Source organism: Betta splendens, chromosome 2, assembly GCF_900634795.4.
Source record: "Betta splendens chromosome 2, fBetSpl5.4, whole genome shotgun sequence".
In the NCBI taxonomy this organism is placed as follows: Eukaryota; Metazoa; Chordata; class Actinopteri; order Anabantiformes; family Osphronemidae; genus Betta; species Betta splendens.
In genome coordinates this window covers 20422717-20435602 of record NC_040882.2, presented here as the reverse complement: position 1 = coordinate 20435602, position 12886 = coordinate 20422717, and the positions used below count along the sequence as shown (strand labels likewise).

General features: G+C 42.9%; 1 protein-coding gene across 5 annotated transcripts in view; it reads right to left on the bottom strand.

The window, feature by feature from the left end:
- hdac8 (histone deacetylase 8) overlaps positions 1-12609 on the bottom strand; it is a 17051-nt gene extending 4442 nt beyond the window's left edge. The window contains exons 1-11 of one of the 5 annotated variants that reach the window (XM_055507004.1): positions 12446-12603; positions 12242-12344; positions 12105-12157; positions 11560-11690; positions 10930-11071; positions 10540-10652; positions 10357-10434; positions 10156-10264; positions 9876-10048; positions 9109-9203; positions 2502-2607 (exon numbers count right to left, since the gene is read on the bottom strand). In XM_055507004.1, coding sequence (XP_055362979.1) covers positions 2502-2607; positions 9109-9203; positions 9876-10048; positions 10156-10264; positions 10357-10434; positions 10540-10652; positions 10930-11071; positions 11560-11690; positions 12105-12151 — 994 coding nt within the window. In that variant the 5' untranslated portion in view covers positions 12152-12157; positions 12242-12344; positions 12446-12603. Of the gene's footprint in view, positions 1-2501; positions 2608-9108; positions 9204-9875; positions 10049-10155; positions 10265-10356; positions 10435-10539; positions 10653-10929; positions 11072-11559; positions 11691-12104; positions 12158-12241 lie in introns of all 5 variants that reach the window. The other 4 variants (XM_055507003.1, XM_055507001.1, XM_029137934.3 and 1 more) reach the window with 4 other exon arrangements.
- Positions 12610-12886: the final 277 nt, after the last annotated feature.

The following is a 12886-nucleotide window of genomic DNA, read 5'->3' as shown; positions in this document are numbered from 1 at the left end:
CGTTCAAATAAACGCTCAACGGGCGTCAGACTGAGCAGCAGAAGAAGACTGAAGTGTTAGCATAGGTGCTAACGTCATCATTGTGCCAAGGCCAGTGGCACCAGGGCCTGATGCGGTCCAGCTCAGAATGATGGGGAAAACGGCCTCCACGCGCTCACAAACAAGGCAGAACAGGAAAGCTGATTATTAAAAGCAGCGCTGCACACACGCAGCACTGCCCCGTGCACAACACTACGCCGTGAGCGCCCGTGTGTGTGACGCACGTCTGTAGCTCCAGCTAAACAGCAAACTAAACAAAAAGGAGAAAAACAATGGATTTTGTGGAAGCCTTAAATCGCAGACACACACACACGCAGCCGGTTTCTCAGGAAAACCAGCGTTTACAAGGAACGCGGCGCGTCCAAACCCAGAGGAACACTTACCCGCCCCATGACGTCATGTGAATGTTTGCCCAGGGCTGCCGGCTGCTGTCTACCCTTACTCATTCTTCATATGCATGATTTAATGGAGCCGCTCCGCATGCGTGTCTTTGTTCGGCCGGAGGCACGCACATGTGCTCCAACATTAAAAACGTTGACACGCTCGCGTCTCGTTGAGGGTTTGGTGTCTCGCATGTTGCGGCGCATCGTGCGTGAAGCGCACTTTCTCACATGACAGGGGGAGAAAGTGGGCAGAAGAGACATGAAGAGAGGGGGGGGGGGGGCGAGAGAAGACAGGAACCAGATGTGACGGATTAGAACAGACAGAAAGTATGGTGGTAGATGGAGAAGAAGAGGGCAGAAATCCCCCGCTTTCACATTCTAACGGGAAGAAACACATGAGATTAAATGGTGAGGACGGTCTCAGAGAATCAGCTCGCACTGGACCGCAGGCCCTGACGGATGGGCAGCGATGCCAAGCTACACTCCTTTATTGCTTCTACAAACTGGGATTGTTATATAGCATAAAGAATCACAGACACACTAAAACAAAGTGGACTCAAACATCAGCGGCAGCAGCCAAACGCGTCCTTTCGCCGCTTCCCTCCTTCTTCAGCTCCTCTGCCTTTCATTTGTCCTCCCTTTCTTCTCCCCATCCCCGCTTTCATCCTCACCCCATCTGCTGCGCTAATAAAAGCCGTATGACTGGAGAGCAGCGGTGCTTTCAGGCCTTCCAGTGTTGATTTAATCAAAGCCAACACACCAACTCAATTCAAGTCCATTTCTGCTCCTCTGATTCAATGCGACCTGAGGATTTTTCCAAGCTGACAGTTTAACGTTGTTTGGACAAACTGCTCTAATGTCCATCTATTCGATATTACAGTCTACATTACACTGACCTGTTCTGTCTGATTTGAAGACGCCTTGGCTGCTAATCAGTCCCACCACAGAAATGCAAACATCCTCCCCAGTGAACACTTTTAAAAGTAAGGCTGAGGATGTGCTTTCCTTTAATTACACATTTGCCCGTGAATGATAGTCAGGTCATTTTACATCATCATAGACAATCAGCTTGTGTGAACATGCTCTATTTCGTGGGTTGCTAAGCCACAGTCCAGCTACTTTTCCCAGCATCAACCTCTGCTGATTCCCTGGATGTAGCAGTGGGTGAATCTGGACACAGCTTGTGTAGGAAGCAAAGCAAAACCTGACCTGTCCTAATATGAGACACTTACTTACGTTTTACTTTCACGAATACATTCAGAAACAGCTTAATAGCTGGTGCAGAAAGAACCTTCTGGCCTCTCGACACCTCCCTGACTTGATAAGACAGAAAGGTTCAAAATCTAAACTGCTGATGGAGCTGATGAAGAGCAGTCTCTCCTCACTCACCAAACACTGCTCCTAAACTCTGAGCCTTGACATTTGCAGGACACACAATCACACTTTCCCCTCCCTCCAGACCTCGGTCATGTACACACGAGTGTCTGGAACATGAACTCCACCGTTACACGTACCCTCCTCCTCTGTTTAGAGTTCCTGACCTCACATCTCTACAGTAACGCTCCTGCTGCTCAACTCTTCGCCAGAGTTTCACCCTCTCCTGGGTACTGTGGGTTGTCAGCACTGGGCCTAACCGCACACACACACACACACACACGTACACACACACACACACACACACACACACACACACACACACACACACACACACACACACACACACACACACACACACACACACACACACACAAAGATGGCTTCACAAAAATCCCAAACCTTATAGGAAAGGAGATGTAAAAGGGACAATACCACATGTATCAAGACCCAGACTCACCCACAGGCAACAGGAGGGAGGAAGAAGTCATACTTTCATCCCCCACAGACGTATAGAAACGAGAATAGACACATGAAACCACACATAAAAAGGGCCATGTGCAGACAAAGGGGCTTTGGGTGACTGGGTTCAGACACCTGTTTACCCTCCCAGTCACTATCACACAAACAGACACACCTGTGCATCCACACACACACATGCACACACACATGCACACGCACGTGCACGCACACACGCACGCACACCTTTGATGGTGCTGACGACCTGGTCCAGGTGTTTTGTGTCATTGCGGTCCGGTCGGCAGCTCGGGCTGATCTCCAGTGAATAGTCCGGCCCATATTCTGTAAAAAACTGAAGAACACATACGCACATTGAGCACAGACTTTTTCTTTTCTCTTATTCCCAGTTGAACTTTCATCCTTCCCTCTGCACACGGTCGCTGCAGCACTGCGCCAAAGAACACTCTCTCCTCTTTGACTCCGCTTTAAAGAATGCAGCCTCCTTTCCTGGAAAACTCTGGGCTCACTTTGTGCTTTCACAAACTGGATTGTGAACTTGACTGGACAGCCTTTAATGGCGGAGTCTTTTTTATTAAATTTTTTTGAAATAGGTTCCAAAAGGTAGAAAATAATAAAAAATCATGACACCCTTTCAAAGACTTGGCTCAAATGTTTTACATACAATTTGTCTTCTCTCCTCAATCTACAATCCCCATTTTGGTTTTATTTCATCCTTCCATCTATTTGTTTAGCCTTTTCTTCTAGATGTTCCCGTTTATTTTTAATCATAAGGTATAAATTCATGTTAAGTACAAACAGTAGCAGAAGTGACTGGTGGATTGACTGTGTGTTTGTTTGTTATAGTAACACAATGCTAAAAAAAGTAAAGCTGATGCCTGGAATGTTCAACCATCACTGCGTTACACAAATCACATTGGAGACAAACATCCAGTGTGGATAAAAACAAACTCAGCTCTGACACATGTTCCTTATATTTCCAGGATTCTGTGTCTTGTTTAATGTTTGACAGCGTTTCCTGGTTCGTGTACAGAAAGAAAATGCAACACAGAACACAGGAGAAACCACAAATCAGTGAAACTCTCTGACAGTCTGGGCCTCACCAGCACGGACTAAAGCGGTCGGAGATGATTTCAACAAATACCAAAGAGTCCAGGCATTTCAAGCAGAGCCGGACCCCGTCTACGAAAACAAAGGCAGGCAGCACAAAGAGCAGGTGGAAATCCAGTGGGGAGGTTGAACTGGGAGTTAAAACCAGAGCAGAGCAGCGGAGAAACTAGATTTCCAGGGAATCTGCCGGGCCAACGCTTGGTACCATGAGAGCAAAACAAAGTCGAAGGCCAGGTCTGACCACAAGTGCGTCAGTCTACTCGCAGCATCTGTTGTGAAAGCCTTGGACTCTGTGGAATCAGCAGAAAGCACAGAGCGAGCTCCAGTTGAAGTCTCCTAGAGTCTCCTCATGATCCTGAGACAGTGAATAGCTGTGATGTCCCATATAGTATAGGAGATGCTTAATAATTTATTAGAGAACTAAATGTCACTAAATGTATCTTGCATTCATTGTTATTTAGTTAAATATTTATATCACGGTGTATTCTTCAAAACACAAAGACCGTCACTTTCAGAGTAATGAACTGCTTTGGATTCAGACAGAGGATTAGGTGGATTTCATTACAGAGGCTTCAGACAGTCTATTGACATCACACACACATGTTTGGGCAGATACACACACAGCTGATGTGAGCCAGGATGCGGTGGGGCTGTGCGGTTGTTTACCTCCGTCTCTGTTTAATAGGCCCGTGTTCATGTGTGTGTGAGTGAGTGTATAGTAAGTGTAGCTGAAGTTAAAAGTGGATGCACTCGGGTGTAAATGTCCATGGTTAACACAACGGTGTGTATGTTTCCAATTAGGCACAATGGGTTTCTGTCCTACCTCCGGCCGTAGCAGAGCTCAACATGAGAGCGCTCACGCACGCACGCACGCACGCACGCACGCACGCACGCACGCACGCACACACGCACACACACACACACACACACACACACACACACACACACGGAACGGTATTCCCACGAACCCGGTGCTCTGTCCCCTGCTGTCCAGCAAAACACGCACACACACACAGTTACTATTACAGCTCTGCACCAATCATATTAAACTCCTGAACGAGTTAGACTGCAGTCAGCTGTGGAGCGAGAGGAGAGGACAGTGAGCGATGCTGTGAAATGAGCATGAGACTGACCAAAAATAATAAAGGGTTTGAGCCCATGATCATGTGACACGGCACAGCTCCGTCATCTGCACAAGGTCACGAGACAGAGATCCCGCTGTCTGGCTCCAGTGTCTCTGCTAGAGACGTGCAGGGAGATAAATAGTGGAAGGTCTCTGATTATTTACTATAGTCCCTAACATGGACCCTCTGCCCATCACTCCCTGTGAGAACCACCGGCCTTGGTGCCGAGAACACTGTGTCCATGAACCACCATGTTCACTGACTAATCTCTGCTATGTTCAATCAAAGGACGACAGAATCAAATATTTATTATTCATATCAGTACAGATAATAATGAAAGACCTACTGGATGTGTTATGTTAACAGCACTGTTTTATTTACTGTCTGATGTGACACATTTTGTGATATTTAATATCACTGTTTTGATTAGATATAGTCAGTAGTAGTTATTACAATAACAACAAAGTACCTAGTTGTTAAGTCTCAGTGGTCTATTTAGTAGTTATTGTACTTACTAAGTGAATATTTTATAGTATATATCCTGTGACCTATGTTGGGATACATAAGATAGATGAACATGATTTATTATTTGCTAAAACTGTGACTTGTTGGTTTTGCTGAGTGTAAGTTAGATGCACTTAGATCACATTAGTTTAAAGCGAGTTAGCAAGTGATGAAAGAGCAACAAAGCAAGGTTCTACTGACTGATAACAACCAGGGCTGGTTATCTGACCTTCAAACGTCCTTCTCCTGTCAGCAGCCTGGTAAACAGTCCATAAACACTTTTATTTTTATGACCGATTCCGATTTTGTGTAAACACTTTCTCCTTAGTTAATTGAACATATGTCACATCTGAAGACTGTCAGTTTATTCCTTCAAGCACTTTGCATATTGACAACAAGTGTATAAACATACACACTGTGAAGTCTAATTCAATCCAATACAGTAGCTCTGTGGTGAGCATATTAGTGCTTATAATATTATATAAGAGAAAGTAATTCTGGATTTTTATGAGAGAATTTAAAGAATTATAGGCAAAACACTGCCACATTAACATGAGGCTAATGTCAAATATTGTTGTCATGCATCAAGCCTGTCCATGAACTTGAAATACAAAGGGGATAAAAAGACAAGTGTAACAAAAACAAGACTGCCTGAAAGGAAACAGAACAGGAAATTGACACCTTCTGCTCTTTGTTAGAACATCCCAACATCCAGCAGCAACTTTCTCCAGCTCCATAATCTGTCAAATGATCTACAGGAATGGAGTTTCAAAAACTCAAAAACTGGTGGGAAGATAATAAAGTAATAATGAGAATAATGTCAGCTTTATAACACAACATTACAGAAAAATGAACGCGCACACACACACACACACACACACACACACACACACACACACACACACACACACACACACACACACACACACACACACACACACACACACACACACACACACGCTGGTGATGTTTCCGGTGATTGAGCTATGATTCTGGGAGCCAACACATCCCTGACGGCTGCGAGGGGCAGGACAGGATGTGGGTGCAGACAGGAAACGAGGAAGTAGGAAGTAGAGAGGAGGGACGCTTCCCTGCTGCCAATCTAGGAGCAGAGACGTCCTCCCTTCCTGTGTGGCCCTGAGACGCGCATTCACATCTACTTCTCTTGCCTTCACTAGATGTGACGGCCATTAAAGCCATAGCTGAGCAGCTTGTGTACTGTGTGTGTTCCTCGAAGCACCGACTGCATCTATAATCATCAGTGTTTGTATAGTAACAGGTGACAGCTGGCTTTAAACAGACTAAAATATCTGCTGTGCAATTGTATGGCCAGTGGTCACAGTCTGTTTCCCAGTCACACTGTGTAATAAATAAATGTTCATGTGTTTGTGTCCATACCTACAATATTTTGTTGCAATGTAATAGCTATACTCTTTTATGGGTTCTGTTTTATGGTTTATTTATAATTATTGCAGTGTGACAAATTTTCTATACTCTTCAGCTAATCGCTTCATGGACAAACAGTACAGACGGGAGAGACAGGAGATACAGACTGATAGAGAGTATGATCCAGTATGTGTAACATATGAGCTGGGCTGCAGCTGAACAGTGGCTTCAGATTTGTTACAGACTGAGATTTATTAACTTTTATCATATGTATCACAAACATATAGGATGTGATGAATAGACAGCCGATTCGTCAGTATCCCAAATACAGACGTGATTTCTCTTCTTCACACACCTAAGTGGGTCACCAAGACAATTCCGGGCTCAGCTCATCACAGCACTGACTGGCATTTGACCTCTGTGGCTATTTTTAGCAGATTCCATACTGCTGCCCCGCGATTAACACACAGATTACCTTTGTTGCCATAACACAATGCGGGGGATGGTTAATCAGAATCAGCTGAGCACTGATGGACAATACATGCCAACGGAAAAGGCTTAATGACTTCTGACCTTGCAGCTCAATGCCTGGATCACACTACAAAAGTGTTTTTATAAGATACTGCAGCATAATACGTGTGATAGAAGCAGGGCCATTGTGCAGGTTATCTGCAGGGTAATATTTTGTCTGCTAATCAGGGAATATTACAGCACTATTGTCAGTGTGACTGGCTAACTCTGATTGATGTTTGTGTTTTTTAGACTTCTGTGATTAGTCACATTGCCAAGTACATATCAGAAATTGTGAACTCTCTCAGACACAGGCAGCTGACTTTAAAAATAAAAATAAATCCCCCAACTATTTTAAACAATAGTAAAATAACAGAATTTTTTGAGTGAACTAGCTGTTCTTGCACTTCAAGAACTAAAGGTTCATTTTAGTTTTAAAGACTTTTCGACCATTAAGGACACCTTTTAAGTGGTGCAAACAAACATTATATTATTTATTAAATATTAAATTTATTCTTGTTCCCTTATTGCACAACCGTAATTCAAAGGCTTTATAAAACAGGTCAGTACATTATCTGACTGTAGTGAATGTGTGTATTCATGTGGTTTTATCTACAGTAGAGGGGAAGAGTGGACACACACACACACACACACACACACACACACACACACACACACACACACACACACACACACACACACACACACACACACACACACACACGGGCACAAAGGTAGTTTTTGTTCCCTGTGTTGCTGGAACTTCAGCTTTGCTTGGTCATCATGGATAAATGGTCCTCTTATCAAGCACAATGGGCACAGACAGAGCTACAAACACACACGGTTTTTTATAAAGTTCACCTTTAGACTAGATGTATATGACTTACTACAAGTACTAACTTTGAAATAGAAGCCACCAGCTACTTCAGGTGTTCAGGTTGACACACAACAGTACAGTGGCTGTTGCTTGAATGACTGATTTGTGTGTGTGGAGTGTGGATCCTCCTTGTAAGTGTCCACGGCAGCTGTTTATTCAATGGGTGCTTCTTAATGAGGTCAAAGGCTATTTAGGGCCATTGGCTACTGACGAGGAGAAACAAAAGATACCTTCATCACACTCAGAACACAGACACAAGCAGCCAGTGGCAGCTATTCATTACTATTCTATACTAATTATTACTATACTATTCTTCATGACCAAGACAAGGTCCAAAAATCAGTCAGTCAAGAGTGAACATGTGAGTAAGAGGGACAGATGCTTATACAGTACCAAACTTATCTTGCTGGGAAGTTTCCTTCCTTTCAGAATCTTTTGAGCAGGTACATTTGTTTTACATCCACTGGTCACTTTGACCTAATTGCAGTGAATAACCACAATAGGTTCCAGGGAAGTGTTTACATGGTTCACAGTGACCTGCTTGTTGCAATAAAACAGGTCTGTGGGTCAGTGTTTGTGAATCCTGTCAAAGGTGGAGTGTGAAAGGAATCATCTCAATAGAAGTACAAAACCATGCAATGAAAGCTTGGACTTCTGCTGATAAGTGCATTTATCTGGTTCACTCCTTTAAAAAGTCGGTTTCCAAATGCATGAGGAAAACCTTTATTGTTTTATTAAATTATTTAACCGATTAATAAAAGTGATTATTAATTCACAACCAACCTATAAACTGACTTAAACATATGTGCAGTTCCTCATCAAAACTACACATCAAACTAGACCTTCTCATATAAACCTAAAAGAAACCTAAAAATCAATTTCGCCTACAGTATATAGCCCAAATTGTTGATGTTCTTCTTCATAATATCATTATTATTTCTCCCTTCACACAAAGCCAATGTCTTTAAGATGGAGAGAAAGAGTGGCCTGTGCTAGATACAGCAGACAGAGAACAACTGTCAACACCGCAACCCTTCTCTTTCCATGTATACACACTGACTCACCTGGAGACAAACCCCTTTATTGAGAAGCGGGCAGCCATTTTTGATTAGATGGAATGACTCAGCAGACAGTGAACACAAGGGGGTGTGTTTGTGTTTAATGTGTGTGTGTGTGTGTGTGTGTGTGTGTGTGTGTGTGTGTGTGTGTGTGTGTCTGATATTTTTTGTGGAACATAATGAAGAGGGTGTTTGTGTTCATGTGGAAATATGTAAATGTGTGTGACTGTGGCCATGACACAGACAGAGTGTGTGTGTTGTGATACCTCGTGGTCTGGTATCTCAGATGAAAGAGTCTTTCCCAGCACTGCTGCCGTCAGGTAGGTCCAACAGCGAGCCGTGTTAGCCAGGTTATAACCTCCTGATGGGACAGAGTGGGATACAAGAAACACTAGGTCACTCTAGATTTATAACTAAACATTGAATATGAAATATTATAGTTTTGAAGTTTGAAGAATATAAAAAGACAGAAAGTGTTAGTGTTTTAATTTTTTTTTATTTCATTATTGACATCATAGTCTAAAAGCAACTCACTACAACAGCCTGAAAGCCAGGAAAACAAATTGTTAGGTCAAAACTGTCTCCAGTGCACAAAAGACTAATAGAAGAAGGAAGAATGAAAAATGAAGAGGATGGACTTAAAATCAAGAGAACCAAGAAAAAGAGGAGGATATAACAGAGAGAAAGTATGTAGGACAGAGAGGGAGGGAGGGAAAGGAAGAGAGGTGGGATTGTAGTTGAGTAAAATGGCTTCATTGTGTCGTATAATTAGTAGCTATCATCTGGCCAAGGGCTGAAGGGTCTGGAACGGAGTAAGATGTGGGTGTGCGTGCATGAGTCTGTGGTGTGTGTGTGCGTTTTATTGTGCACAAGTAAGTGATTCACTAAGACTTACACAGATACAACCACACAGATGCTGTGGGACATTATCTATGAGGAGTACTTTAAAAGTAAATAAACACACAAAGTCATACATCCATGCAGTCATAAACAACACCAGCAAGAAGAGTAAACACACACACGCTCAGCGTACCTCCTCCAAGCAGCAGTGTAGGAAGCTGCCACTGCAGGACATGCTGCAGACACTTGCCCACCCCCACTGGAGTCATGTTGAAGGAGCACATAGGGTCGCCGGCCATGGTGTCGGCACCCAGCTGCATCACCACAGCTTCTGGGTTGAACTGTGCCCGCACCTCCTGCATCACACTGCAGAGCACAGCCACAGCATACATGTTGCTATCTAACAGTGGGCCAGCTTGTTAAGCTGTGCACAGGAAAGGAATATACTTGGTATATTGTTTAAGTGTGTTTACCTGGTGAAAACCTGGTAGTATCGGTCATCCTTGATGCCGTCCTCCAGGGGGACGTTTACAGCATACCAGCGGCCTTTACCCAGTCCAGTGTCACTCAGGTCACCTGTACCTGAACATACACAAGCATATCTGTCTGTCTGACTTTGATTATCAGATTTAAATGTGTAGGATGCTGACTATTATTATATTAGATGGACTGACCGGGAAAGAAACCAGGAGAGAACTTGTGCAGGGAGACGGTCATAACCTTAGATGTGAAACTAAAGGCATCTTCAACTCCTACAGACGGAGAAGGAGATGGGGGGAAACAAGATGACAGATCAATAAAAGCAAGGAAGACAATACAGTATTAGCTGTGTTCTGTTAAATTCACTGTTTGTGTACCATCCCCATGATGCAGGTCAACGTCCACATAGAGAACTCGCTCGTACTTCTCTCTCAGCCGGAGGATTCCCAGCACTGCATCGTTCACATAACAAAAACCTGATGCCTCGTCTCTGCAGAAAAACAGACATAAGGTAAAGCTTTGAAATTCTGACCTTTAGCTACAGCACCACCTCTAGGACAGTTGGTGTAAGTGATGACAGCAGCAGACAGGATACATTAAAATGAATGTTGTAGCTTAATTAAATGCACAATATTACCCAAGTAGACCTCATATCAAATCATATTTTTTTGTTTCTACTTTCCTTTAAACATTCTAATACGGTTAATACTATATGAACACAAGATGTTTGTGCAGACTAAACACCAGTGTTGAACTGCAGTTCTTACTTTTTAGCGTGGTGCCAGCCTCCTGCCCAGTTGATGGCAACACCACACTTGTGGTCCAGTAGACACTGGGCTGCTGTGAGCGTAGCTCCTCCTACTGCTGCTGCATAGTCAAATATCCCCTCCACCACCGGACAGTCATAACCTGAAGGAAGAAAATCACAGGTAGCAGAGATGTAAGATTAACTAAACATGGCGGTAAACTGAATCGAGTGTGGGTAGAATTAAAATAACTTACAGAATTTATATAAATGTGATGGTGTCTCAACCAAAACAGACACTGACGTTTTTGATTAGTGCAACATTTTATAGATTTAGATTTAGATTTAGAAGTGTTGCACTGCCCTCCGCTGCTAACCTGCAGACCATCATGAACAACCTGGTTTGTATGCTATACCTACCATTACACTGTAATGTTACATATTTCACTGAGTCTAAGTCTATAGACAAACATTTTTATAGTGTAAATGTTCTCTGTTGAATTGAATTTTGTTCACAAAAACAGATCAGTTTACGACTGATGATTAAAGGGCTTGGTTGCTTGGTTACAGTTAGACATTTAGATACAATTTGCAAATGTCATTAATAAATGTTACAGGTTTCGAAGTTAACCTTATCCTGGGCGATTCTTACCCAGGCCATAGTCGACTGACTGGGGGTCATCATTGTCTCCGTCCTGGCTGATCTTATGTAGATGCTCCAAGTAGGAATCTGTGTGGAACTTGGCCATTTCCTCTATGGTGGCGACTCGAGGCTTCACAACGCTAAAGAAAACATTATTTAATGTTACATGCTACTTTCACAGTAAGATGCTGTAAACAAATAGTCAGAGTAACTTGTGATTTTCGCAGACTATTTTCCAGTTTATTGGGGTACAGTATGGTATAATTACAGGCTTATCACCAGCTGAAGCGATGCAGCAGGACAGTGCCTCTAAAGTGGGTCCTGAGCTCGAACTTTGTCACAGTAAAAAGGCTTTTAATGGGAGCTCCTCACAGCACAGAATAAGGGTTCATCCTCATAGACTCAACGCATCTTGTTTAAATTATTTCACACACCTGTTTAATCCAACAGTTTGTTTACTTCTTTACCCGAGGCCGGAGCTAGCTCTCTGTAAGTGATCTTTAAGTTAGTGTCTAGCTAACTAACTAGGTTATAGCAGTATAACAACAACTCACCTCATGTGTTCAAGTAAACCATAAGCTTCTATTAACGAGTGAACCATACTCGCCTAGAAATAGAAAAGTGGAGACCGTCTATTACAAAACCGTCTAGTACAAAACATATCTGATGTTTCTCATTCAGTCCAACTCACCCGGTTCGGTACTTTGGATAAAGTGTCGCAGGTTTCGATGTACTCCGGGCTGTAAACGTAGGCGACTCTCCGTTTACTGCTGCCATCATCATCACTGTCTCCTCTGCAACTCATTTACGAAGGGAATTAGATAAATAATCCGTGAGAATAAAGGTAAAATGCATTCACAACGAAAGGATGCGAGAGGCGTTTGGCTTTTCTCACTTCTGGTGTTACATCGTCAACAATCCCCCAAATACAGACGCTTCTTGTCTGTGTTCCTTACTCGACTCGGATCAAAAAAAAGATGATAAATTACAAATACATGTCTCTATGTGAATTAAAGTAGATTCTTATTAATGATTGAAATCGTTTCCTAAGCGTGGCACTATATTATAGCTTCCCGCTGCACGGACTTTTTTTTAAGTAGTACGCACATGGAGCGAGAAGCATTCTGGGAACGCTTGTAGTTTTTACTCTGATAGGATAAATTTCTTATAACTGTTTGGTAATGACGACACAGGGACAAATTCCAGTGCACCGCGACTCTTTCTCCTACCCTATAGACAAGCTGTTTCCATAATGGTGGATGACTGGATCATGCCTTTGTACATAGAGTATTAAATAAAATAAAAGTTTGTGTCATGGTTTACCTAAACAAGAAAA